The sequence below is a fragment of the Ostrinia furnacalis genome, unplaced genomic scaffold (assembly GCF_004193835.3).
Source record: "Ostrinia furnacalis isolate ACB-3 unplaced genomic scaffold, ASM419383v2 OfSCF0995, whole genome shotgun sequence".
Taxonomy (NCBI): Eukaryota; Metazoa; Arthropoda; class Insecta; order Lepidoptera; family Crambidae; genus Ostrinia; species Ostrinia furnacalis.
Window position 1 is genome coordinate 285,657 of NW_021131234.1, and position 27,466 is coordinate 313,122.

At 42.6% G+C, this 27,466-nt stretch overlaps 1 protein-coding gene across 1 annotated transcript; it reads right to left on the reverse strand.

Moving 5' to 3' along the window:
- Positions 1–72: 72 nt before the first annotated feature.
- pasha (microprocessor complex subunit partner of drosha) lies at positions 73–27,100 on the reverse strand. Its single transcript, XM_028301808.1, has 19 exons — positions 26,899–27,100; positions 25,192–25,428; positions 24,801–24,929; positions 24,087–24,229; positions 23,338–23,524; positions 22,627–22,863; positions 22,219–22,347; positions 21,520–21,662; positions 18,626–19,539; positions 16,768–16,886; positions 15,422–15,544; positions 13,378–13,559; positions 11,400–11,537; positions 10,863–11,016; positions 8,348–8,529; positions 6,819–6,956; positions 4,215–4,334; positions 2,563–2,676; positions 73–1,238 (listed from the first exon to the last, which is right to left on the reverse strand). Exons 2-19 carry the CDS (start codon positions 25,415–25,417, stop codon positions 1,071–1,073), a joined length of 3,546 nt encoding a protein of 1,181 aa, XP_028157609.1. The 5' UTR covers positions 25,418–25,428; positions 26,899–27,100; the 3' UTR covers positions 73–1,070.
- Between the last annotated feature and the right edge of the window lie 366 nt (positions 27,101–27,466).

Consider the following 27,466-nt stretch of genomic DNA (forward strand, 5'->3'; position numbering starts at 1 on the left):
CCGGTGATCGCTGGCGATGACACTAAAGGCTCAGTCACACAGCCAGAGCGTATATGACTTTACTACGCAAAGTGACAACTGACAAATTGGATAATGCGTCAAAACGCGTCAGACACTGCCTGTGTGTCTGGCTTAAGTGAAAACTCCTGCGAAATCAACCTTGTCACAATTGTAACTGGGATTTTATTTTATTGCACTTCACCACCAGCCGCTCCGTACATTTGAGCCTACTTAAGCGTATTCGTAGTTGTTGTGGAATATTGAGTTTCCGATGGTGAAACAAAGTTAAAGCTCGGCGCATATTAATCCAACGCACGAGTGTGAGTGGGAGTGTAGCTGGAGTTGAAGGAATTTCCTCGCGAGTTTACGTTTCGTTATAAAGTGTGTGACATCGGCGGGACATCGTGGCACGCGAGATCTGGCACCGACGAGTCGGAGGGTCATAATTGGGTCACGGTTGCTCTTGGTAGACGTCTGTGGGACACGTGGCTGTGACCCACAGTTAGGCGTTGTTGAATACGGATGAGCGCGGGGATCACAGTTTTTCTTGGTTGCGCGTTGGTACGCGGCGGTCACAGCTCACATCGTTAAGGTTATCGACCTTAATGTGAGTTAAAAGCTCGCATTGTTTAACGTTGGATCGGAGCGCAAAAACAACTGGCGTCGTTGAGGTCAGTAAGTCGCATAGGGGTCACGATTTCTCTCAGTAGACGGCAGTGGGAGACGTGGGAGTCACAGGAGTGCGAGAGTCACAGCACGCGGCGGTATACAGGTCACAGCTGGCGTCGCGGTGTCGTTTTAAGGTCGGTGGGGCGCGCAGGGGTCACAGTTTTTCTCGATTATACCGGGTGTGCGCAGTGGTCACAGCTTGCGTCGTCGGGGGTCACAGCTAGTGTCTGAGGGCCGGGGGCCACGGGGTCACAGCTCGACGTTGTTGAGGTTGGCGCCGGAGTGCGTGGGCAGCGCGGCGGCGAGCAGCAGCGTGCCGATGGGCGCGCAGGCGGCGTCGGGGGTCACAGCTTGCGTCGTCGGGGGTCACAGCTAGTGTCTGAGGGCCGGGGGCCACGGGGTCACAGCTCGACGTTGTTGAGGTTGGCGCCGGAGTGCGTGGGCAGCGCGGCGGCGAGCAGCAGCGTGCCGATGGGCGCGCAGGCGGCGTCGCGCTCGCGCAGCTTGCACATCTCGTGGCGAAGCTTCTCTAGCACCGCGTAGTTGGGCTCGTTGTGACGCGCCTTGTCCTGGGGAGAGCACGAATGCAAATTATAAATGAAATCCGAAGTCGAGTTGGAATCCAAACTCGAGTTGGCATCCTAACTCGGTCTGGAATCCAAACGCGGGTTGGAACCTAAATTCGAGCTGGAATCTATATTCAGTTTGGAATTCTGACTAGGACAGGAATCCAAACTCGAGCTGGAATCCGGACTCGGACTGAAAGCCAAACTCGGACTGGAATCCTAACTCGGACTGGAATCCTAACTCGGACCAGAATTCTAATTCAGACTGGAATCCTAACTCGGACTGGAATCCTAACTCGGACCAGAATTCTAATTCAGACTGGAATCCTAACTCGGACTGGAATCCTAACTCTGGCTGGAATCATGCTGGAATCCGAACTTGGGAAGAGTGGAATCCGAACTAGGGTGAACTCCAAAGTCGGATTGGAATCCGAACACGGTGTGGATAGCCACGATAGCCGAACGGTGAAGGGGTCGGAGTGGCCGACTCGAGATACGAGGAACGCGGGTTCGAATCCCACCGACGCTCGACTATTGTGGTGAGCCCACTCGTAACACAAGCTTATTTAGCTTACCACGAGGGGCTAACGGGACTATTAGTAATTTGGGCAATACAAATTGCTAATAATCTTTAAAAAAAAAAATCGAACTCGAGCTGCAATCTGAAATTGAGCTGGAATACACACTCGTGCTGGAATCCAAAATCGTTCTGGAACCCAACTTAATCTGGAATTCAAACTCGAGCTGGAATCTAGGTTGTCGTTACCTGTAGCAGCGTGATCTGCTGCTCCTCCAGCTTCTTCTCCTTGCAGCTCTTGACGGAGCGCGAGCCGTACAGCCGCAGCAGCGAGCCCCAGGACCTGACGTGGGGGTGCAGCGCCTATGGGAAAGATAAAACAAATCACTTTGGATATAGCGCACTCCTTTATAATTTGGTCGGCTTATAGAACAATTCCTCATATNAGCTGGAATTAACTCAGGTTGGGATCTGAATTCAAGCTGAAATCCAAACTTGAGTTGGCATCCTGACTCGGTCTGGAATCCTAACTCGGACTAGAATTCTAACTCAGACTGGAATCCTAACTCGGACTGGAATTCTAACTCAGACTGGAATCCTAACTCGGACTGGAATTCTAACTCAGACTGGAATCCTAACTCGGACTGGAATTCTAACTCAGACTGGAATCCTAACTCGGACTGGAATCCTAACTCTGGCTGGAATCTGAAATTGAGCTGGAATACACACTCGTGCTGGAATCCAAACTTGTTCTGGAACCCAACTTAATCTGGAATTCAAACTCTTAACTGGAATCTAGGTAGGCGTTACCTGCAGCAGCGTGATCTGCTGCTCCTCCAGCTTCTTCTCCTTGCAGCTCTTGACGGAGCGCGAGCCGTACAGCCGCAGCAGCGAGCCCCACGACCTCACGTGCGGATGCAGCGCCTATGGGAAAGATAAAACAAATCACTTTGGATTGGGTTTTTGGCAAATAAACGTTTTGAATTGAATTGAATTGGATATAGCGCACTCCATCCTCTTTCCCAATACGAGGCCAAATTATATCTCTGGTTAATTACGAAGGTTGTACTCCTCGATGAAGATAAAAACGCATTTTAACTAATAATACTAATTTGTTGTGAAAAGAGTACAATAATATGTATTTAAAAAAAATGTCTACTCCATGTCGTCAACAATATGGTATAGTTTAGCTTGTCTTAGAGGCAAGCACCGTTTCATTTATACGTCATTGATTATTGTAGTACAGAATAATAATAAGTACTACGTACAGAAGTTTTACTTCGCTAAGGTATTTAAAAAAAATATGCTCAATGTCATTAACAATATGGTGTCATTTAGCATGTCTCAAGAGTCAAGCACCATTTTGTTGACAAACGTCAGTGATCGGCACTGCGCCGAAGCTATAGGGCTGACTTCGGTAAAATGATGTGACGTGAGGTGCCAAACTGCGGAAAATAGCGGAGGAAATACATGATTTACCATGAATTATCATGAATAATATTAACTTCTTATTTACCTCTCAGTGTCTTGAGGCAACTTAAAAAAGTACATTCTGTGTTTTTATTATTATTTAGGCAGTTAAATACTGCACAGTATTTAGTACACCATTTTCTTTATTATCTTCCATCATACACAAGAATACGCGTGCGTGAATCAATGTTCGCTCGTATGTGAGGCCTTGTCGAATAGTATCCTGTAGGTGGGCCATCGTGCGTGTTTTGTTTTCGATGTAAACTCGCGGCGATGAACAGGCCTGATATTACTTCAAATGTATCACACTAATTTCTACTCCGCAACTCGTGAGGCCAGCGTGGGAAATGTAGGCCAAGTCCTACATTCACCTCTGATTAATAAGAAGGTCGTGCTCCTCGATGATGATAATCACATTTCATCTGATAAAAGAGTGAAGAGTGCAACCACAAAATAAAAATATGAACAAATTTTTCTTTGCGAAGGTATTTAAAAACATGTCAAATAAATGTCGACAATAATATGGTGTAATTTAGGTTATCTCAGAATCGAGCACCGTTTCGTTTACATACGTCAGTGATCAGTACTGTGCGGATGCAACAGGGCTGACTGCCACAAGAAACTACTATGTCACCATCTAGTGCACTACACGCGTATTTTTTCTTCTTTCCATAGCGAATATTTTTTTTACAATGTGTGATGAATACGTGCGCGTACGTCACTATACACGCTCATGAATGTCTTGTGGATTAAACATCCCAGGAGAGTACTCCGTGCGTGTTTTGTTTTCGATGCCCACTCGGGGAGATGAACAGCCCTGATGAATAGCCTGTTGCTGTCGCGCTCGCACACTCACTGCGGGCGCCCGTCGCACAGTCGCGACAGCAATATAATTACGCGCGAGCGATAAGGATGGGTAGCTTGGGGTCATTGGACAAAATTCTACGTGCTCACAGACCGGGCTTTATGACTATAAACAGGAGGAATCTTACTTGTAGTATGGCCTGTGAGGCGCGCTGCTTGGCGGTCTTCTTGTTCTTGCAGACGACCGTGGCGCTGTGCTTGCCCACCTTCATCGTCAGCTCGATCTTCTGGAACTCCAGCTTCTTCATCTGCAACCAGACACAAGTATTACAATAATGAACCAGAGATTCTATAGATGTATTTAAAAAGTTTCTAATGCCAGAAAACTTTAGTGGGTGCTTTCTATTAGATATTATAAAAAATAATGGTAACGCAACACTTCTTCAAAATGAGATCACCATCAAATAAATTCTCAATCTTCATCTGACTAATGGCGTCATCGACTGACAGCACCACAACCACAATTCTAAATTGTAATAGAAAAATTGCTATTCTTAGAAAACCTTCAGACAAACTTAGGTCTAAATGGCTGTAATTTCAGAAGTTACGACAAAAACGAACATATTTGGGGCCTATGTAGCTTTAGAGCCCTGTATCGTTGACACAGCAATAGCTACGCCCCTGATTTTTTTTTTATACACCACTAAATTTTTATCACCGAAAAAATTTTAACAGGTTATGTAGAAACGTGTTAAATATTTAAAGCAAAAGAAGAAGAAATGTGTTTCATAAAGTTAATTTTTTTATTAAATTTTCTTTAGTCCGTATTTTACGCGTCACAGCTTTGTCACTCCGCTGCTCGCTAGAGTAGTCGTACGCGCTCGCAAGTTGCATCGATCTATCTGTCTCGCTCACGCTTCGACAACGCTTCCAGTGTTATTATTACATACTTAGCTAACTTAGACCATTTTGAATTCTAATAAGTGTTACATTATCGTACGTAAATAGTGCTAGCGACGCGTGTGTCCATAAATTACCAATTTTAGGAGGAAATTTTGAGTCACTTTATTTAGCTTCTTTTTTTGCACAAATGGGATCAGTATCAATAACTCATTACCCAGAAATTTTTTTTTTTTGGTGATAAAAATTTAGTGGTGTATAAATATCCTTAGACATTTTACACTGCGCTTCTAGTCCCAAACTAAGCAAAGCTTGTACTATGGGTACTAGACAACGGATATAAACATACTTAAGAGCGTTTACGCCGTTTGGCGCAAAAACAGTACTTTTTCAACTCGTTACAATCATTAACCAGTAATACTACAAATATGTTATAGGCATAAATATTTAGGCAATTTCGTCGTCTAAATAGTTAATTGAGAAAATATTGCGATTAGTTGAGTATTCAAGAATTATATCAAGATAAGTCCACACAGGTTTTGTAAATTTCCACTTTAGCGTCAGTTTACAAGCTGAAATTTGTATAAAAATACTGTGAAAACGATTTAACAAACATTTATATCCTATAGCATAGATCCTTAGGCAAATAGTTATCTGAGAAAATTTTTAGATTTAAGCATTTTACAATAAGAAATCACAAATTAAAAAAACGTGAAATACCCAAAAATCAAAGTGATTTTTTCACCAATATTCTTCCTTTATTCAACACAAAAATAGCTTAATACAATAGAAGAATATCTTATCTAAAATATTTACTTTAAAATTTAAAATAATTCATTGTAATTTTTTTTCTATGAGTATTTGAAAACTACTATAAATCGCCACGCACGAATCGTTCAAATTCAGTCCGCCTCGAGGCGTTCCAGAGTGAGGTCACGTCGCTCGGTGCTCTGCTGACATGTGTCACGCGTACGTTGATCTTTGACAGGTAGCTGGACTTTTATAGTGTATCCGCAAAATCTTGGTGGTAGATTTTGCGATCACGTGGTAATTAAAATATTTTATTGTTATTTTTCATTACAGTCTATTTTTACTACAAATTCTATTTCAGACGTAATGAAAAATAAAATTAAGTTATTTTTAGCGATGAAACGAAAACGAATGACGAAAATTTGGAACAGCAAGTTATGTATGTATACCTACTAATATTATAAAGAGGAATAATACTAATAATTTATTTGCCATAAATAGGTGGTTACAGAATAGAAAAAAGAATAGTAAACAGGAAAAGTTTGTTTTGAATAGAACCGATTTGAAAAAATCTCTCACCATTAAAATTCATTTTTTTTTCTGCTGAACATAGGCTGTATAAAATATTCTCAAAATAGTAAAAAACCTTTGATAATTTACTATTTGATAAAGAATTTACGTATTTATTATTGATTAGGACTAATGTATACCATTATTTATAATTATAGAGTCGGTGTTGGAAGATTTGAAGATTTTATAGTTTCTTTGGGCTGTCACTTGACAGCCTGGCACACTTTTACGATGGTGGATCAAAGTATTTTGGTTTGACTATAGAGCGTGAGAACACGCACACAGTCATAATTATTTTAGTGTGAATAAAAATAGCATCGAAATTACCTAAACTTGACATGCCACGCTAGACGTAAACGCTCTTAAATACTTTTTTTGTAAATACATACTTATTATACATAGAAAACACCCAGTCCAATACAAACAAATATGTTCATGCATACAAATGTTTGTACTGTGCGGGAATCGAACCCGCTACCTCCGGAATAGTAGCCCGTTTCGAACCACTACACCAAACGGCTGACTGATTGATTTTTTTGAGAGAGAGAGAGATTGATTCGCTCCCTAGTTACCTCTGTGGAGATGTGTCGGTCGGTGGCGCCGAAGTTGCGCAGCAGACAGGTCCGCAAGATGGCGTGCGGTGACGGCTCGCACGTGGCGGCGCAGAACTCCGTGATGCGTGGGTCCTCGATGCCCACGTAGTCGAAGAACTGGAAGAAGACGGCAAGATCATTGTAGCAGAGCAGGAAAAGAAAGAAAAATAAGATTATTTGGCAGACTTAAACGAGAACAGCCTGTTCTGAACAGACCATTGCAGTCATTGGAGTAAGGTCGTCTTTCATACCACAGTGCGCTTTTCAGATAGACTTGGATGGTTCTTAAGGAAAACCAGGCCGTCCAGGTCTTTTGCTTGGGTTCGTTAGAGAACGCAAACATACTTTTAAACAGGTTAGTTTCCTCACTCGATGTTTCTATTAACCGTAGTTTCACTACGAGATCGAGTCAGATACTAAAGTATCGGATATAACATACAGATTTGCCAACCTGGGGCAGAAGTTTTCAAATGATGATCACAGATCGGAAAACGCAATGTGAACAGGCCACCCGTTGCATTAGGTTGAAGAACAACTGAAGATCGGTGATCGCGGAAAGCACAAGGATACGGGTAGCGTAGGACCGGGCATTGAGGGAAACTGGCGGAGACCCCTTTCCAAAAGTAGTCGTCTTTGGGCTGAAATGGTAATGATGGTGTCTGACCGAGAAGTCTGGCTCCTGCACGCTAGTGCCGGCGTCGAGTTCGTCCTTCATCTTGGGGATGAAGATGCAGACGGAATCTTGGCCTGCCGCTTGTGGAGCCGAGTACGTATGTCCTATTCAAAGATGTGCCACACTGATGCGGTCTGGGGTCTCAAAGTAAACACAGGGGATTTGTATCGATGCGAATTGACCGTTGCGGGCACCAGCAAAGAACATACCGTTGATAGACCGCTGATCGACAATATTGTTCATATTTGATGTGGGCTGCGTTCACTTTAACCTGCCGGGCTAGGATGCACGCCGTGATAAAATCTTATCCATAATTTTAGACAAATGTAGGGGCTTATCGCGTAAAATCGATAAAATGGCGCGATAAAAGCAGAAAAAACTGACCGAGAAGTCTGGCTCCTGCGCGCTGGTGCCGGCGACGAGCTCGTCCTTCATCTCGGGGATGAGGATGCAGACGGAATCTTGGCCTGCCGCTTGTGGAGCCGAGTACGTATGTCTATTCAAAGACCGCAGCAGTGTGGCAGACTGATGCGGTCTGGGCCCTCCGGGATCAGGTCAAAGTAAACGCAGCCTGCATCATGTTCATGCATGAACAACATCGTGCATTTTGTATCTAGATCCAGTCTTCTTATACATATTAAGCGACAACGCGACATGACAAGTTGATAGACCGCTGATCGACAATATTGTTCATATTTGATGTGGGCTGCGTTCACTTTAACCTGCCGGGCTATGATGCACGCCGTGATAAAATCCTATCCATGATTTTAGACAAATGTATGGGCTTATCGCGTAAAATCGATAAAATGGCGCGATAAAAGCAGAAAAAACTGACCGAGAAGTCGGGCTCCTGCGCGCTGGTGCCGGCGTCCAGCTCGTCCTTCATCTCCGGGATGAGGATGTGTATGGAGGCGCGCGCGGCGGCCGACTTGGCCTGCCGCTTGCTGGAGCCGTGCCCCACGCCGTACTGCATGCCGCCGATGTACACCGTCGCTTGGTACGGGGTCGCGGCGTTCTCTGGAAAATATCAAATTATGATTAGGTTGTGAGGTCGTTGAAATACTAAACAGGATAAGCTCAGATCGATCCTAATCCGATATCATCGTGCAACTTTAAACAAGATATTCTGACAAAAAATAACTCGAAGTACCTTACTTTTAGAGTAGGCGCACACCGTTGATTTTTAGTTGGCCGATAGTTGTGCCCGATTTTAATGTGTATGAAGAATCGGCCAAATCGAATCGGCGTAGTGTGCGCACTCCCATACATGCCTATACTGATCAACTGCCCGACTAAACGATCGGCCGACGAAAAATCAACGGTGTGCGCCTACTCTTAGGGTAACACACGAAAGTCTAGACTTCCTTCATACGTGGTGGCAGAAATTCTGTAATCCAGCTGGGGAAAGCACATTAGCATAGTTTGCCTAAACCTGTCAGCCCTAAAACCTTAAAATAAATATTCACTCGGCTGCACACACTGTGTTATAATACGGACTTACCCAGACATAGAATCAATTTTCATTTTACAGAAAAGAGCTGTTCGGGCAATATACGGTCTTAAACCACGTGACTCGCTTAGAGAAGTTTTTAAAGAAATCAATATATTGACTGTGGCTTCGCAATACATATTTGATAACATTATGTATGTCCGTAAACATATACATTTATTTACTAAGAAAAGTGACGTCCACTCATTTAACACGAGACATAAGAATAAACTTGCTGTTCCATCATTTAGGTTGCATAAGATAGGTAATTCATTCTTGGGGAAATGTATTACCATATTTAACAAAATACCACACAACCTTGTCGAATTGCCAATAAACAAATTTAAGATACATATAAAAAATACCCTTATGTCCAAAGGGTACTACAAGGTTCGAGACTATATTGATGACAAGGATGCGTGGTCAGTTCAGTCTGCACATATTTGATGTACTTAAATTTGACTATTCTTACCGTTAGATAATTCCTGGCAATAAGTGGTGACTGAGTTTGTTCCGGCGTTTCTTCTCAGCACTTGCCATATATTTTTTTTTTTTTTTTAAAGATTATTAGTAATTTGTTATTACACAAATTACTAATATTCCCGTTAGCCCCTCGTACTAAGCTAAATATGCTTGTGTCACGAGTGAGCTCACCACAATAGTCGAGCGGCGGCGGGGACCGAACCCGCGTTCCCCGGATCACGAGTCGGCCAGTCCGACCCCTTCACCGTTCGGCTATCGTGGCTTATATGTTTGCATATGCATATGTTTGTCTCGAAGCGCTGGTAGGGCCCAAAAGATAAGGAGACATGTAAAGTGCCCCATAAGGGCTACCTTTTCTTTTTTTATTATTTTCTATTGACGTTCATAAGTGCCACTTGTGGTCTAAACTGAATAAATATTTTTGATTTTTGATTTTTGATGAGCTGAGCAACTATAAAACTCAGATCCTCAACGTTATCATACATACTACAGTCCAACGTTAGAATACACACTATCCCAGCTGCTCAACGTTAGAATACAGTCTCACCTACCTTCCCAACGTTAGAACACAAACTCTCTCACCTGCCCGTTGGAATCCAGACTCGCATAAATCTAGAATCGACTCACCCAGCNAACCGGAACACGAACAAATTTTGCTATTCGTGGACAAATTACTATCCAAATAAAGCTATCTATCCATGTATTTGGTTCCGGGATAGAACGACTTTCAAAAAAAATTTTTGCTGGGGTAACGTTTCAAACATTACCCCAGCAAAATCTGTTTTTTCCTAATAACTTTAAAACTATAATTTGAACGAATTTTGCTATTAGTGGACAAATTTCTGCTCACGATGGACTAATTATCTGCTATACCCTCGACTCTCTAAAGCACAACATTTATAAAAATTTTGCTGCAGTAATGCACTCCATCGCGACGGTATTTATAAAAATGTCTACTCAATGAAAACTTAGCTTGTCTTAGAGGCAAGCACCGTTTCATTTATACGTCATTGATTATTGTAGTGCCAATGCGACAAGAAGCTACTGTGTCGCCATCTAGTGCACCACACGCATATTTTTTCTTCTTTCCATAGCCAACATTCTTTTTTACAATGTGTGATGAATACGTGCTCTTACGTCACTATACACGCTCATGAATGTCTTGTGGATTAAACATCCCAGGAAAGTACTCCGTGCGTGTTTTGTTTTCGATGCCTACTCGGGGAGATGAACAGCCCTGATGAATAGTCTGTTGCTGTCGCGCTCGCACACTCACTGCGGGCGCCCGTCGCACAGTCGCGACAGCAATATAATTACGCGCGAGCGATAAGGATGGGTAGCTTGGGGTCATTGGACAAAATTCTACGTGCTCGCAAACCGGGCTTTATGACTATAAACAGGAGGAATCTTACTTGTAGTATGGCCTGTGAGGCGCGCTGCTTGGCGGTCTTCTTGTTCTTGCAGACGACGGTGGCGCTGTGCTTGCCCACCTTCATCGTCAGCTCGATCTTCTGGAACTCCAGCTTCTTCATCTGCAACCAGACACAAGTATTACAATAATGAATCAGAGATTCTATAGATGTATTTAAAAAGTTTCTAATGCCACACAACCACAATTCTAAATTGTAATAGAAAAATTGCTATTCTTAGAAAACCTTCAGACAAACTTAGGTCTAAATGGCTGTAATTTCAGAAGTTACGACAAAAACGAACATATTTGGGGCCTCTGTATTTATATTATTATTGGTTTTGGGCCTTCATTTGCGCCAGCTCGACCTGGTTTGATCTATTGTGGCAGCCCTTGTCTTTAGAGTTCACTGCTTAGTCCCGTTGAGTCTATAAATTTCCTCTGTAGCCTTAGAGCCCTGTATCATTGATACAGCAATAGCTACGCCCCTGATTCGTGCCTACTTACCTCTGTGGAGATGTGTCGGTCGGTGGCGCCGAAGTTGCGCAGCAGACAGGTCCGCAAGATGGCGTGCGGCGACGGCTCGCACGTGGCGGCGCAGAACTCCGTGATGCGCGGGTCCTCGATGCCCACGTAGTCGAAAAACTGGAAGGGAACGAAAATATCATTACAGCAGAGTAGGTAAAGAAAGAATAAAATAAATTGTTTATTTGGCAGAGCAGTCTGTACAAATGAACAGAGAACAAAATGTGCTCAATAGTCCCTGGCCCAGCATTAGTTGTGACTTTTGCTAACTTAATGCAAATCAAGAACCAAATCCAAACTCAGGCTGCACTCCTAACTCGGCCTGGAACTTTACTCGGGTAGAGATCCAAATTAGGCAGTGGGCGGGCCGCATAGTATGTAGAACTGATACCCGTCGGGTCAAAAAAGTTATCGAGTAACGGGATCGAAAAACGTAATATATGCAGGCCACGCATTACTTCCACTTGGTGAACCGACAGTATGGTGAAGGTCGTGGAAAGCTAGACGCAGCTCAAGACCTATGGTTGCAGAAATCTTTGGAGCCTTCTCTTGTCCAGAATTGGATGTCCTAACATATAACGGATAAGGTCTTGTCTACAAGTGGACGTTGACGTTGACCACTGACCGAGAAGTCGGGCTCCTGCGCGCTGGTGCCGGCATCCAGCTCGTCCTTCATCTCGGGGATGAGGATGCAGACGGAGGCTTGGCCTGCCGCTTGTGGAGCCGAGTACGTATGTCTATTCAAAGACCGCATCAGTGTGGCAGACTGATGCGGTCTGGGCTCTCCGGGATCAGGTCAAAGTAAACGCAGCCTGCATCATGTTCATGTATGAACAACAGCATCGTGCATTTTGTATCCTTACCGATCTTTTCTTTTGCCCCAAAGTACAGTCTTTTTTCTAGATCCAGACTTCTATAATGTGTCCTAAAGTTGTTAACAATGGGTTTTTATCCTACGTTGCCTTCCTTCGTGCCTGTAATATCCTCATCATCGTTTCAGCTACAGGACGTCCACTGCTGAACATAGGCCTCCCCCAATGTCTTCCACATCGCACGGTTGGTAGCGGCCTGCATCCAACGTCTTCCTGCTACCTATATCAGGTCGTCCAATCTATCCACTGACCGAGAAGTCGGGCTCCTGCGCGCTGGTACCGGCATCCAGCTCGTCCTTCATCTCGGGGATGAGGATGCAGACGGAGGCTTGGCCTGCCGCTTGTGGAGCCGAGTACGTATGTCTATTCAAAGACCGCATCAGTGTGGCAGACTGATGCGGTCTGGGCTCTCCGGGATCAGGTCAAAGTAAACGCAGCCTGCATCATGTTCATGCATGAACAACAGCATCGTGCATTTTGTATCTAGATCCAGTCTTCTTATACATATGTATATCTTAAGCGACAACGCGACATGTCGCGGAGTCGCAACGACTGCTAATAATATGAAATGACGCACGCATGCGTTTTGTGGTCCCAATGTGCGCTGTCGCTAAAGTTGTTAACAATGGGTGTTTTATTTTACGTTGCCTCGTTTCGTGCCTGTAATATCCTCATCCAATATGTCCACTGACCGAGAAGTCGGGCTCCAGCGCGCTGGTGCCGGCGTCCAGCTCGTCCTTCATCTCGGGGATGAGGATGCATACGGAATCTTGGCCTGCCGCTTATAGAGCCGAGTACGTATATCCTATTCAAAGATGTGCCACACTAATGCGGTCGGGGGTCAGCTCAAAGTAAACGCAGCTGATTTGTATCGATGCGAATTGACCGTTGCGGGCACCAGCAAAGAACATACCGTTGATAGACCGCTGATCGACAATATTGTTCATATTTGATGTGGGCTGCGTTCACTTTAACCTGCCGGGCTATGATGCACGCCGTGATAAAATCTTATCCATGATTTTAGACAAATGTATGGGCTTATCGCGTAAAATCGATAAAATGGCGCGATAAAAGCAGAAAAAACTGACCGAGAAGTCGGGCTCCTGCGCGCTGGTGCCGGCGTCCAGCTCGTCCTTCATCTCCGGGATGAGGATGTGGATGGAGGCGCGCGCGGCGGCCGACTTGGCCTGCCGCTTGCTGGAGCCGTGCCCCACGCCGTACTGCATGCCGCCGATGTACACCGTCGCTTGGTACGGGGTCGCGGCGTTCTCTGGAAAATATCAAATTATGATTAGGTAGTGGGCTCGTCGAAATACTAATGAGGACTAAAAAAATAGTTTGAGCAGTCAGTCATCTATTTTCACTCGGAAAATTTACAATTATTTAATTACGTATATATTGTAAAGCTTGCAAATTTATTACATTCAGGCTTTTTATGTGAAGCTCCGCTGCATAGAATACATTCATCCAGCAACACAACGTAGGATACACACTTACCCACCTGCCCAACATTAGAATACAGTCTCACCCATCTTCAAAACGTTAGAATACAGACTCACCTAGCTGCACAACGTTAGAATACAGTCTCACTCAGCTGCGTAACATTAGAATACAGTCTCAACCAGCTGTGTAACATTAGAATACAATATCACTCAGTCACTTAACATTAGAATACAGTCCACCCAGCAGCCCAACGTCAGAATATAAACTCTCTCACCTGCCCGTTAGAATACAGACTCGCATAAGTGTAGAATACCGACTCACCCAGCTGCACGAACTCATAAACCGGCTGCTTCTGCAGCGCGCGCCGCACGTACTCGTGGAACACCGACAGGTAGCTGCGTCCGTTCATGTTGCACCCAGTCCTCTTGTTAGAATACAGTCTCACTCGGCTGCCCGTCAGAATACCGACTCACCCAGCTGCACGAACTCATAAACCGGCTGCTTCTGCAGCGCGCGCCGCACGTACTCGTGGAACACCGACAGGTAGCTGCGTCCGTTCATGTTGCACCCAGTCCTCTTGTTAGAATACAGTCTCACTCGGCTGCCCGTCAGAATACCGACTCACCCAGCTGCACGAACTCATAAACCGGCTGCTTCTGCAGCGCGCGCCGCACGTACTCGTGGAACACCGACAGGTAGCTGCGTCCGTTCATGTTGCACCCAGTCCTCTTGTTAGAATACAGTCTCACTCGGCTGCCCGTCAGAATACCGACTCACCCAGCTGCACGAACTCATAAACCGGCTGCTTCTGCAGCGCGCGCCGCACGTACTCGTGGAACACCGACAGGTAGCTGCGTCCGTTCATGTTGCACCCAGTCCTCTTGTTAGAATACAGTCTCACTCGGCTGCCCGTCAGAATACCGACTCACCCAGCTGCACGAACTCATAAACCGGCTGCTTCTGCAGCGCGCGCCGCACGTACTCGTGGAACACCGACAGGTAGCTGCGTCCGTTCATGTTGCACCCAGTCCTCTTGTTAGAATACAGTCTCACTCGGCTGCCCGTCAGAATACCGACTCACCCAGCTGCACGAACTCATAAACCGGCTGCTTCTGCAGCGCGCGCCGCACGTACTCGTGGAACACCGACAGGTAGCTGCGTCCGTTCATGTTGCACCCAGTCCTCTTGTTAGAATACAGTCTCACTCGGCTGCCCGTCAGAATACCGACTCACCCAGCTGCACGAACTCATAAACCGGCTGCTTCTGCAGCGCGCGCCGCACGTACTCGTGGAACACCGACAGGTAGCTGCGTCCGTTCATGTTGCACCCAGTCCTCTTGTTAGAATACAGTCTCACTCGGCTGCCCGTCAGAATACCGACTCACCCAGCTGCACGAACTCATAAACCGGCTGCTTCTGCAGCGCGCGCCGCACGTACTCGTGGAACACCGACAGGTAGCTGCGTCCGTTCATGTTGCACCCAGTCCTCTTGTTAGAATACAGTCTCACTCGGCTGCCCGTCAGAATACCGACTCACCCAGCTGCACGAACTCATAAACCGGCTGCTTCTGCAGCGCGCGCCGCACGTACTCGTGGAACACCGACAGGTAGCTGCGTCCGTTCATGTTGCACCCAGTCCTCTTGTTAGAATACAGTCTCACTCGGCTGCCCGTCAGAATACCGACTCACCCAGCTGCACGAACTCATAAACCGGCTGCTTCTGCAGCGCGCGCCGCACGTACTCGTGGAACACCGACAGGTAGCTGCGTCCGTTCATGTTCAGCACCCAGTCTCGCTTGTTCGTCTTGGCTCCTGAGGAAATATAATAAAATTATTACGAATTGAAGACAAACACACACACACACACACACACACACACACACATACACGCACGTACGTATGCACGCCCGCACGCACACAAACACACACACACACACACACACACATTACATTTTTACGAGTTTTATTAAACCTCGAAGGTAATTTCTTCGGTACTAACGGCTGACTCACGGGTCTACAGTTATTTTAAAAAGAATCTTGTAAACGGCTTATTGCAGCCCACTTAGCCTTTCCCAAGAAAATCTCCCGCTTTTTTTCATTCAGTAATCTTCTTGAAATCGTTATATGCCATAAATACTTCATAGGATCTTTTAAAAGCTATTCAAGAGAAGGATAGAAAGATCTTAGCTTCATCATCATCATCATCATCATCATCATCATCATCATTTCAGCCACAGGACGTCCACTACTGAACATTGGCCTCCCCTAATGCCTTCCACATCGCACGGTTGGTTCACGGCTGCATCCAGCGCCTTCCTTTATCAGGTCGTCGGTCCACCTTTTCGGTGGACGTTTCATCGCGGACGTGGATCTTAGCTTACTTCGTGAGAAATTATACTATCGCCCTTTGTTTGTCCTATTCTACCTCTAGGATCACATGACGCTCGTGGCTAAGCTTACTTTTGGGTGGACGTTCCATCGCGGACGTCGATCTTAGCTTACTTCGTGAGAAATTATACTATCGCTAGCCCTGCCTTTGTTTGTCCTACTCTACCTTCCTGTCGGAGACAGTGTGAGGTGTATGATGGACTGATGTCTGGCAGGTCTTGGTACAGGAAAACACCGAAGTTGCAGATAACACAATTTATTCAAGACACCATTTCTACACCGACTCCGCAAAGATTAACAGAGATCAACAGTGTTGTCACTGTCAAAAAATAAAAAAGAAGTAATATTTATGTTGCTTGTAACACTTCCCTAATGGGGTTGTGGCGACGCCACTACAAACTAGTGACCAACAGATGGCGCTGTTACTACTTCACTATGGCACACTCCGCCGCTCATACAAACCTGCATCGCGGTGACGGAGTTTTATATCCTGCCAAGTATATATAGGCAAACCAAGATGGTGCAAATTGGACCTTGGTCCCCGAGCATAACACCCGCTCGGAAGGAAGCACTAACATCTAGCTTCCTTATTGTGGATCAACATCATATTCCACAGGGTCATATCTTACGCTCGTGGCTAAGCCTACCGTTGTCCTGCCCGTTGGCGGGCGCGGCGGGGATGGTGATGAGCTTGGTGCCCTCCGGCAGCGTCGGGTACTGCAGCGTCTTGCGCGCCTTCGTGTACTTGCGACGGTCGGCCCACCGCCTGGCGATACACACTAGCATTACCAATTTGGAAACAATGTACTAAAGCCCGGTCTGCGAGCACGTAGAATTTTGTTCAATGACCCCCAGATACCCATCTTTATCGCTCGCGCGTAATTATGTTGCTGTTACGCTCGCACACTCACTGCAGGCGCCCGTCGCACAGTCGCTACAGCAATATCATTACGCGCGAGCGATAAGGATGGGTAGCTTGGGGTCATTGGACAAAATTCTACGTGCTCGCAGACCAGACTATAGTCATATCAACTGACACATTCAGCAGCCCCCTAGACCAGGGGTCTCCAAACTACGGCCCGCGGGCCATATCCGGCCCGCCACTGCCATCAATCTGGCCCGCGACAGCATAAGACTAATGCCTGTTTTCACCATTAATCCCTAATTTTTAAGTGACCCCTATGAAACTATCACATTAAAAAAAAAAAAAAAAAATTCTCCTCCTCCTGTTGTGTTACCATAAGGGTCACTTAAAAATTAGGGATTGATGGTGAAAACGGGCATAAGCCTATGTTTGCATAGGTGGGCAGAAGATTAAAATTGTAATGGCCCTTGCAACATACCGAAAAAAATATTATGGCTTCAAAGTTTGGAGACCCCCTGCCCTAGACAAAAGACTGACATCAAAGTAACGTCAAACGTGAGCGAAACGTCGGATTTGCTTCAAATATGTATAGTTCCAAAATACTGAACTGTCCTATGCATGACATTGACAGTGGGGCGCCACCGTCAATACCGGATCGCTAGTTCCGATTTTGGCCATGTTGAAAACCATATAGTTGAACGATGGTAGCGCCCCCCTGTCATAGAGTTTGGTGGGACAATTCAGCGTGGGTCATCTATATGCTCTGTCCTGTCGTGTCATAATAATTATGTCAATGTCACCTTTACCGTGCCGCTCCCATACCTCAAGCACTGACTCAGTTATGCGCTATAATCTAACAACTAGACGGTTTTAACGAGCTAATATACCATTCAAACATTAAACATCACATAGACCACCGCTACTAAACACAGACCTCCTTCAAAGCACGTCACGAAGCCTGCTCATTTCATTTTCAGACCTAAATATTCATGTACTCTTAAAAAACATTAACTGCAGAAAAAAAACTATAACAAGTAATTTATCCATTATACCAGTTTTCTTTTTATCAATGATCAGCAGAGCTTTATAATCTATCTATATATATAAAAATGAAACCCGTTTCGCGTTGTCACGGCATCACGTGTGAACGGCTGAACCGATTTCGATAATTCTTTTTTTTTAATGTTTGTGGAAGTCCAAGGATGGTTCTTACGGAAAAAAATATTAAGAAAATCTCTACGCTAAGGCGGTACGAAGTTCGCCGGGTCAGCTAGTGTAACATATTAATAAACGTCGCGTTAAGACCCGTGTCTTTCTATTTTAGTTGAAATGGAACGCGAAAGTTTAAAATCTTATAATGATCAGCAGGTAAAAAAATCCTAGAAGTAGTAAAATGTCATGCAAAAACAATTTCCGACAATGCAAACAAACTCCTATAAAACTATGAAACAAAAGTTGTTATAAAAGCCCCTACCACAACAATCATATCACATTCGCATATGCTTGTCTGCTCATAAAAACAATTTCGATTAACTGGTGTGTCCGGTCCCCTATTACCAAAAAACCAAAAAACTACCTAGTGAACGGCGGAGCGTTGCCACTTGCCATCCTACGCGAAAACACAGAACACTCATACTTACATGAAGTGCATAATATTCACCGTGTTGAACTTAAACAGCCTTTTGCAGTACTCGTTGACTTGTTCGGGCGTGAGGTGCTGCGTCTTCCAGCTCGTGGCCACGGTCTCCACCCGCGGCGGCGGCATGACCACCCCCCCAGGGAGCACCACAGGCCTTTGCCCCGCCGCCTCCGGTACCTCACACCCTTCGTTAACACCCTCCGTATTCAACACTTGCTCATCTTGAGAATGCTCAGATTCGTCCTCATTTGTTTCGTTCGACACCTCTTTCTTTGTAACGGGCTCTGCTTGTTTTGTTTTGTTACTATTGCACTCTTTTTCGTTCTCTTCAGCTAATGTTTTCTGTGCGGCTTCCGTACCCATTTTAGTCGTTTCCGAGCCCATTTTTGTTGCTTCTGTACCCATTTTAGTTGCTTCTGTACCCATTTTAATTGCTTCAGAGTCAACAATCATCTTTGCAAGTAGATTTTTCTTTGTATCTTCATTATGCAATGCAAAAGTATTTTCAATCTTCGAAAGAGAAGGTTTTCTAGCTTCGTTTTTTAGCAAATTAATTTTCGTTAATTTATCTTCGTTTGTAGTTTCACTAGCTAGAGATTGTTCTACGTTGTCGTTTTTGTACCCATCATTATTTAATACAACATTATCGGCATTTATTGTATTACTAAACTTAAAGGGACATTTTGTGACTACATTTTCGTTTCTATCGTCAACATTATTTATTTCGTTATTTTTTTCATTACTTGCATTGGCTACAGATTCCTTATCTCCATTATTATCAGCAGAATTAACCACCCAATTTCCAGATCTAATTTGTTCTGCAATTCTTTTATCTATTTCTTTTTGCTTTTTTTCTTCTTCCAAAGCTTTTCTATACGACAAGCAGGGTATTGCACTAATGGGTATATCATGTCTCTGCAAGAAAAGATTGGTAGAATTAAAAGGTTGATAATGTTATTCTAATTGGTGGTGGCAGAATATTACTTAAATCAGTTCAAATACTAAACCACAAAGAAGGGCAGGCTCAATCTTCAATTAAGATTGAGCCTGTTGGTGGTAGACATTTCTGGACCGATACTATTCTTGGATCATACATATGTATTGGACTCATTTAATACTCTGAACCCTCTTTTGTGCGTCCGTCATAGATTTACATTTTATACAGGGTTTAAAAATAGGGGCTACTAGCTTTTACCCGCGGCTTCACCCGCGTGAAATTTCGTTTGTCACAGATCGTCATAAATTATAGCCTATATGCTCAGAATACGGAACAAACCAGAAACCGTCAACGGGCGTAAATGTGTATTCATATAAATTACTCCAAAACGCACTAATTTGACTTTAGAGCAATTAGTCAATGGCCGGCGCGCGCATTGTTTACATATCCGTCAGATTGACACTTTATAATTAAATTATGCCGTCTTGTGCCGTTCCAACATGTAAGAATGCTACTGGAATTACGAAGAAAGTGCATGGGATCATGTTTTATCCGTAAGTAGCACATTTCCAATTCATTTTAATTAATTAATAATTTTCAAAAAAAATCACGGTTGTATTTTGTAAGTGTTGCCACAGGTCAACGGAATATTTTACCCTACTTTTTTATATTGAATTACATTTTGTCTATAAAAAATTCACGCGTTAATTTTGTTAGCGTTACCACAGAATAATGGAATATTTTCCCCATCCTTTTTGTTTTAATTAGTTTTTAGTGTAATTTCATCCATGACATGACAACCTGATTAATTAAATTATAAGTGCCACTTGTGGTCTAAACTGAATAAATATTTTTGATTTTGATTTGATTTTAATATTTGAATTAATTTATAATATTACTCCCTAAATAATGAGGAGATAATAAATTACTATCGTGAATTTCATACTTTCCCATTTATTCAAAAGTAAGGCATTGGTATCAACAGATCAGCAGCAGCAATATTTGTATATTTAATAATAATTTTAAGTAATTAATTATTGCTTACATACTTACTCTGATTTTCTTTCAGGATACACAGCCAGAGTTGCCTCGCAATCAAATTCAAGTATTGGTGATGTTTTTGATTTGGATTCTGTTTTTGACTCCAAGAAAAGTTAAACTAAAAGCACTACTGCGCCGTAAACAAATGTTTTGTTGTCGATATGTTTACATAATAAAGAACCTTAAGTTTCTTTTTTGTTTTACTTGGCATTCTAAAATTTATATTCGACTTTTGTAATAATAGAAATAAATAATCATCTACACTTAGTTACTTCGGAGTAAAAATTAAATTCATAGGTAGGTAGGTACTATCTATGCCTATGGCCATGGCCAGTCATGTCGTCTCGTTCTATCGCAAAGAATCACCATTTGATGAGAGCTAGAGCAAAAACGGAAATGGATAGTTAACACTGTGGCCGTGTGTACTTATTTCACTTACTTATTTTTTACTTGTTTAACATCTCATTAAAAAATTACATAATTTTACCCCAAAAATGGGGGTGTCACACGGCGCTAGTAACACTAAAGGGGGTAGAGGGGCGCGGGAGGGGAAGTATTTTGGACACAAGTTGCCGCGTAGAAATGTTATCGAACACTCCTTCTGGTTTGTTCTGTATTCTGAGCCTATATGTTATTCTGGGTTGTAAACAATTATACTGTAAAGTTTCATCAAAATCCGTTCAGTAGTTTTTGCGTGAAAGAGTAACAAACATCCAGACATCCAAACTTTCGAATTTATAATATTAAGTAGGAGTAGGATAGGATTTGTACTTAAACAACGTTTGAATAACTACTTCATGAAATAAGCAAATGAATGTTATTTAAGTCTCTTATACTGTTATCAGTGACAAGTCGTGGCAGCTAGTTTTTTGGATGATTAACGGCTCTGGGTTTTTGGTTGTCTAGTCAAAACTTACCCTTGTGTTGCCCTTGCCGAGGAAGTAGGGCTTGGAGAGCGTGCAGACGCGCGTGCTGCGGTGCACGTACACCGGCATGCCGCTGTAGTGGCGCACCATCATCCAGTCCAGCGGCAGCACCTCGTAGTAGTTCACGCCTTTCTCTGCAGACCACACCGCCACATGTTAGAGCTCACAGACGAGCGACTGCGATAGTGGTAGGCGAATCTCCGACTCGCGCCTTTCGCTGTCATGACATGTTGACACTCTCTGATTATACGTTAGTGACTGATCGTCTTCGAGAGTCGCGGTGCATCGTAGACTGTCGGCAAACATCAGCGATAATCGCGATGCGATTGGCGACAGTCGTCTAATGTGAATTATGTCATAGGCTATTATGCGCGATTGTCGTCGATATACCTACTGTGAGCTCCCTAAGGGCCTGTTTTGTGTCACCTTTAGACGGACCGTCTGTAAACTCCTCTGCACAACATCTCTATGTTACCAAACTTTTCAAGACTACACATACTATTTTAACATTAGTTCAAGAGATTTTTCAACCCTAAATTCTAAATTGCGTATTCGACTACGGTATCGAAGGCAGATTTTTTTTCCATCATAATGACGGTATCATGGCGCTCAAACTGTATGAATGATATTATTAAAAACCGCCGCTCGATCGGCCTGTATGCCGTGCTACAGATGAGATAGTGTACATACCTTCAAGCACGATCTTCTGCCTCGTGATATAGGGCCTCTCCTTGGGCTTGGGCGCTCCCTTGAATCCCTCCGGAAGATCCTCTTCCAGCATCTTCTCGATCTCATCCTCAGGCAGGCCATCGGATTTGCCTGTAAGCATTTGCTTGGTGTTTTTGATATTAACAATTAACATGCAAGAACTTTATAAATCTGCAGCAGAATGAATGAGCTTGTGTTTAAACATACAGATAGAAAAACCAATTGGTAATATCAAACCATCTACCCCTGTTCCCCAAAATAATAAAGAATGTCTTTTTCCATTTCTTCCAAGGATGTACCTTTAGCAGAAATGGAAAATCACTCCCAAGAAAGTAGCTACCATATTATGCCATGTAGAAGCCCCTCAGTATAAAAACAATAAATAACTACCATCAGACATTTCGGAGTCATCATCATTGCTATCTTCATCGTTGGACCTGACTTCGTCTAGAACTTGGAACTCCTTGAGCTTCTCCAACTCTTCAGGTGAAACGAAATCTTCGTACTTGTCGTTTGCAAACTTTGAGTCAGTTCCTGATTTGGGGAGATCACAACTCTCATCACGCTTTAATTTCTTTGCTGGAGGCAGGTCACAGTCCTGCGGTGTCTCACTCATTTCTATCCTACCTAAAAATATTTAATATCTTAACACTAGAGATAATAAATAATAATATTATAATACAACAATGTAATAAAAAGTACAACAACAACATGCATTTAATAAGATACTAGCTACTACCCACAGGATTGCAGGAGTCTTTATCACACATTGCACAATAAAAAAACATAACAGTTGCCTATACCCCAAATTTAACACAAAAGCGTAAGGACAAAGAAACAGTAACTTGCATTTTTCATATACCTATGTAACTAGTTACTTTTTTTTTCAACAACATTTTTAATTATTTTATTGTTCTAGTATTTATGGCAATACAGTATAATTTTAAACATTAAGCTATTATTCTTTACTGTGCAAAAATCTGAAATTGGATACGAGTTAATACCTACCACTATTAACTTTAAAAAATAGTGCAAATAATACAGTTTATATTATTAACTATTTTAAATACTTGGTGCGATTTGAAGCATGATTGCATGTGCCNGTTTTTTCATTACTTGCATTGGCTACAGATTCCTTATCTCCATTATTATCAGCAGAATTAACCACCCAATTGCCAGATCTAATTTGTTCTGCAATTCTTTTATCTATTTCTTTTTGCTTTTTTTCTTCTTCCAAAGCTTTTCTATACGACAAACAGGGTATTGCACTAATGGGTATATCATGTCTCTGCAAGAGAAGATTGGTAGAATTAAAAGGTTGAATTTGTTATTCTTATAGTAGTGTCTACAGGTAAGGTGGCAAAACTAGTATTCCTAGAATCAGTTCAAGATTAGCGTGAATCCTAAACCACAGAGAAGGGTATTAGTGCTCATGTAAGGAGAGAATCCTTCTTCTTCGATTGAGCCTGTTCATAGACATTTCTGGACTAATACAATACTATTCTTGGACTGAAACCTCTTTCGTGCCTACACATGCAGACGTTGTATAACCTCACTGTGCAAATAAATGTAATTCGGACCTCAGTGATAAATTGGGGGTACTCAAAGACAGAACAGTTATGCCCGTTTTTTTATGAAAAACAAAATGAATGTGTCACCACAGGGGTCACTTAAAAATTAGGGATTGACGGTCAAAACGGCTATTAGTCTCGCAACCTATCAAGCCAGCCAAGGAGGGTTTAGAAGCGATAGCACCCTTCGGTGGGATGGCTGGCTGGCCAGGCTATCGCGTTATGGGGAGAAATTTTGTATTACGGCTCTGGGTTTTTGGTTGTCTAGTCAAAACTTACCCGGGTGTTGCCCTTGCCGAGGAAGTAGGGCTTGGAGAGCGTGCAGACGCGCGTGGTGCGGTGCACGTACACCGGCATGCCGCTGTAGTGGCGCACCATCATCCAGTCCAGCGGCAGCACCTCGTAGTAGTTCACGCCTTTCTCTGCAGACCACACCACCACATGTTAGAGCAGGGTTTCCCAATTTTTTTTTTGCCAAGGAACCCTAATTGATTATACTACCCGTACTACTCCGCCCGCACGCCTTGCCCCTCCCTTGTGCGTAAACAAGTCGGTGCGCGCGAACAACGGCAGTCACGAAACGTGGGATAATATTTTTTACGGAACCCTTGCGGCCTTTCCACGGAACCCCAGGGTTCCGCGGACCACCTTACGGAACCGCTGTGTTAGAGAATATGAGACAGAGATTTCATCAGAGAGTGGTAGGCGAATCTCCGACTCGCGCCTTTCGCTGTCATGACATGTTGACACTCTCTGACTATATGTTAGTGACTGACCGTCTACGTCTTCGAGAGTCGCGGTGCATCGTAGACTGTCGGCAACCATCAGCGATATTCGCGATGCGGTTGGCGATGGTCGTCCAATTTGAATTATGTCATAGGCTATTATGCGCGAATGTCATCGATATATGTACTGTCTATATCTGTCTATATCTGTGAAAACCGCCGCTCGATCGGCCTGTATGCCTTGTTACAGATGAGAAAGTGTACACACCTTCAAGCACGATCTTCTGCCTCGTGATATAGGGCCTCTCCTTGGGCTTGGGCGCTCCCTTGAATCCCTCCGGGAGATCCTCTTCCAGCATCTTCTCGATCTCATCCTCAGGCAGGCCATCGGATTTGCCTAGAAGCATTTGCTTGGTTTTTTTTATATTAACAATTAACATGCAAGAACTTGTAAATTTGCAGCAGAATAAATGAGCTTGTGTTTAAAAATCAAACCATTTGTGTCAAAGTCTACCCCTGTTCCCCAAAATAATAAAGAAGAATGTCTTTTTCCATTTCTTCCAAGGATGTACCTTTAGCAGAATCCCTCCCAAGAAAGTCTAACTACCATATGCCATAATATGTAGAAGCCCCTCAATATAAAAACAATAAATAACTACCATCAGACATTTCGGAGTCATCGTCATTGCTATCTTCATCGTTGGACCTGACTTCGTCTAGAACTTGGAACTCCTTGAGCTTCTCCAACTCTTCAGGTGAAACGAAATCTTCGTACTTGTCATTTGCAAACTTTGAGTCAGTTCCTGACTTAGGGAGATCACAACTCTCATCACGTTTTAATTTCTTTGCTGGAGGCAGGTCACAGTCCTGCGGTGTCTCACTCATTTCTATCCTACCTAAAAATATTTAATATCATAACACTAGAGATAATAAATAATAATATTATAATACAACAATGTAATAAAAAGTACAACAACAACATGCATTTAATAAGATACTAGCTACTACCCACAGGATTGCAGGAGTCTTTATCACACATTGCACAGTAAAAAAACATAAAAGTTGCCTATACCCCAAATTTAACACAAAAGCGTAAGGACAAAGAAACAGTAACTTGCATTTTTCATATACCTATGTAACTAGTTACTTTTTTTTTCAACAACATTTTTAATTATTTTATTGTTCTAGTATTTATGACAATACAGTATAATTTTAAACATTAAGCTATTATTCTTTACTGTGCAAAAATCTGAAATTGGATACGAGTTAATACCTACCACTATTAACTTTTTAATAAAAAATAGTGCAAATAATACAGTTTATATTATTAACTATTTTAAATACTTGGTGCGATTTGAAGCATGATTGCATGTGCCTCATGGCTGATCAGGCAACCAATATGAATCTAACATGTTATTAACAAGAAGTTAGACCCATAAAAATATGGGTGAGACTTAAACATAATATTAAGTTATTCTTAATATTCTAAATCAACAACATATTTTATTATAAAAATATTATAAGTACATTACCCTACTTTTTATGACTAAATAATATACAAAAATTATTTAGAAAACATTTAGCATGAGACAACATACAGTATCTTTTTGTTTGAGAATAAAATGTTTTATGATTTTCCACTTAATTCTACAACAATAGGCATGTTATTGAATCTATACTTGATGTTATGATTTTTTTTTTCAAAAACAACATTAACTAACATCTTCTATTAACTTTTGGGTAATAAGCATCACAAAACAAAAAAACATTTCAGGTTACAATAGCATTCACCCTATCTGTTCATCCCTAAAACAACTAAAGCTGTTTGTCTTGCAGATGAGCTATCATAATAAGTCTTCTTTCCCCTCTCTGAACACACATGATACAATTAAAAACCAAATAAAGTTGCAGAAAGATAGTCCACAAATAGCGATGGCACTAAAATTCCAATGTACAACAACAATTGGATTTTAGCCATCGCTCGCTGTAGACTTTCGACGTCCGAGACATCGCCGTGAAGTGCTAAGAGAACCAGCGAAGAGAACAGAGTTCCGGAGGACTAGCGCCTCTAACAGAGACAGAGGCTAGTCCTCCGAAAAACTGCGACAGCGAGGGTGCCTCCGTGCAGCGATGATTATCTAAATGCTGGAAAATAATACGTAATAACCACCTACAAAACGGCCATGTCATCCACTCGAATAGATGCGAACAATTTCTTAAATATAGATCTAACCATTATACTATTTATGGAAATCCAAAAAAAAGAAAGTATGTTAAGTAAATTTCATTACTTTTTCCACATAAACGAGCTCTCGGCCGTTTTGCATGTTGAAAAAAATGGTGCTGGATGGAGGTTATGTACTTACTTGACCTATTTATAGTTAATAACAGCTACTAAGCCTATATACGCTAAACAACTATATATCATAAAATAAATACACTTATTTTATTGACTTTCCACATCCAAAATTTGTTGCAGTCACATTAAAATCACAGAAAAAAACTTTGGGGGAGTCAAGAAACGCTTGAACTTGAAGGCAGTGCAGGTGTGTTCTTGTCTATGCTATGTGCTCCACTAATACATATACAGTGTGAGTCACGTTAAAGTGTACATATGAAAATAGATGAAACTAGACCTATTTTTATCGACAAAAAAGAGGTCAAAAAATTTTTGAGATTTTTTTTTAATTTTTTATAGAATTTTTTTTCTTCCAATTACTTATTGTAAAGAAAACGTAATAACTTTTAAACTAAGCGGTATACCCTGATAAAATAAAAACAGTAATAATGCTAAATAACAGGCAATACTAAAAAAAATACATAAAATACACAAAAAAGGCCAACAAATAATAAAAAATGATACTTTTTGAAAAAAATCTGCTTTTAAATTAGTGTTTTTTTGGTTATTTTATAAATTACTCAAAAAAATGCCCC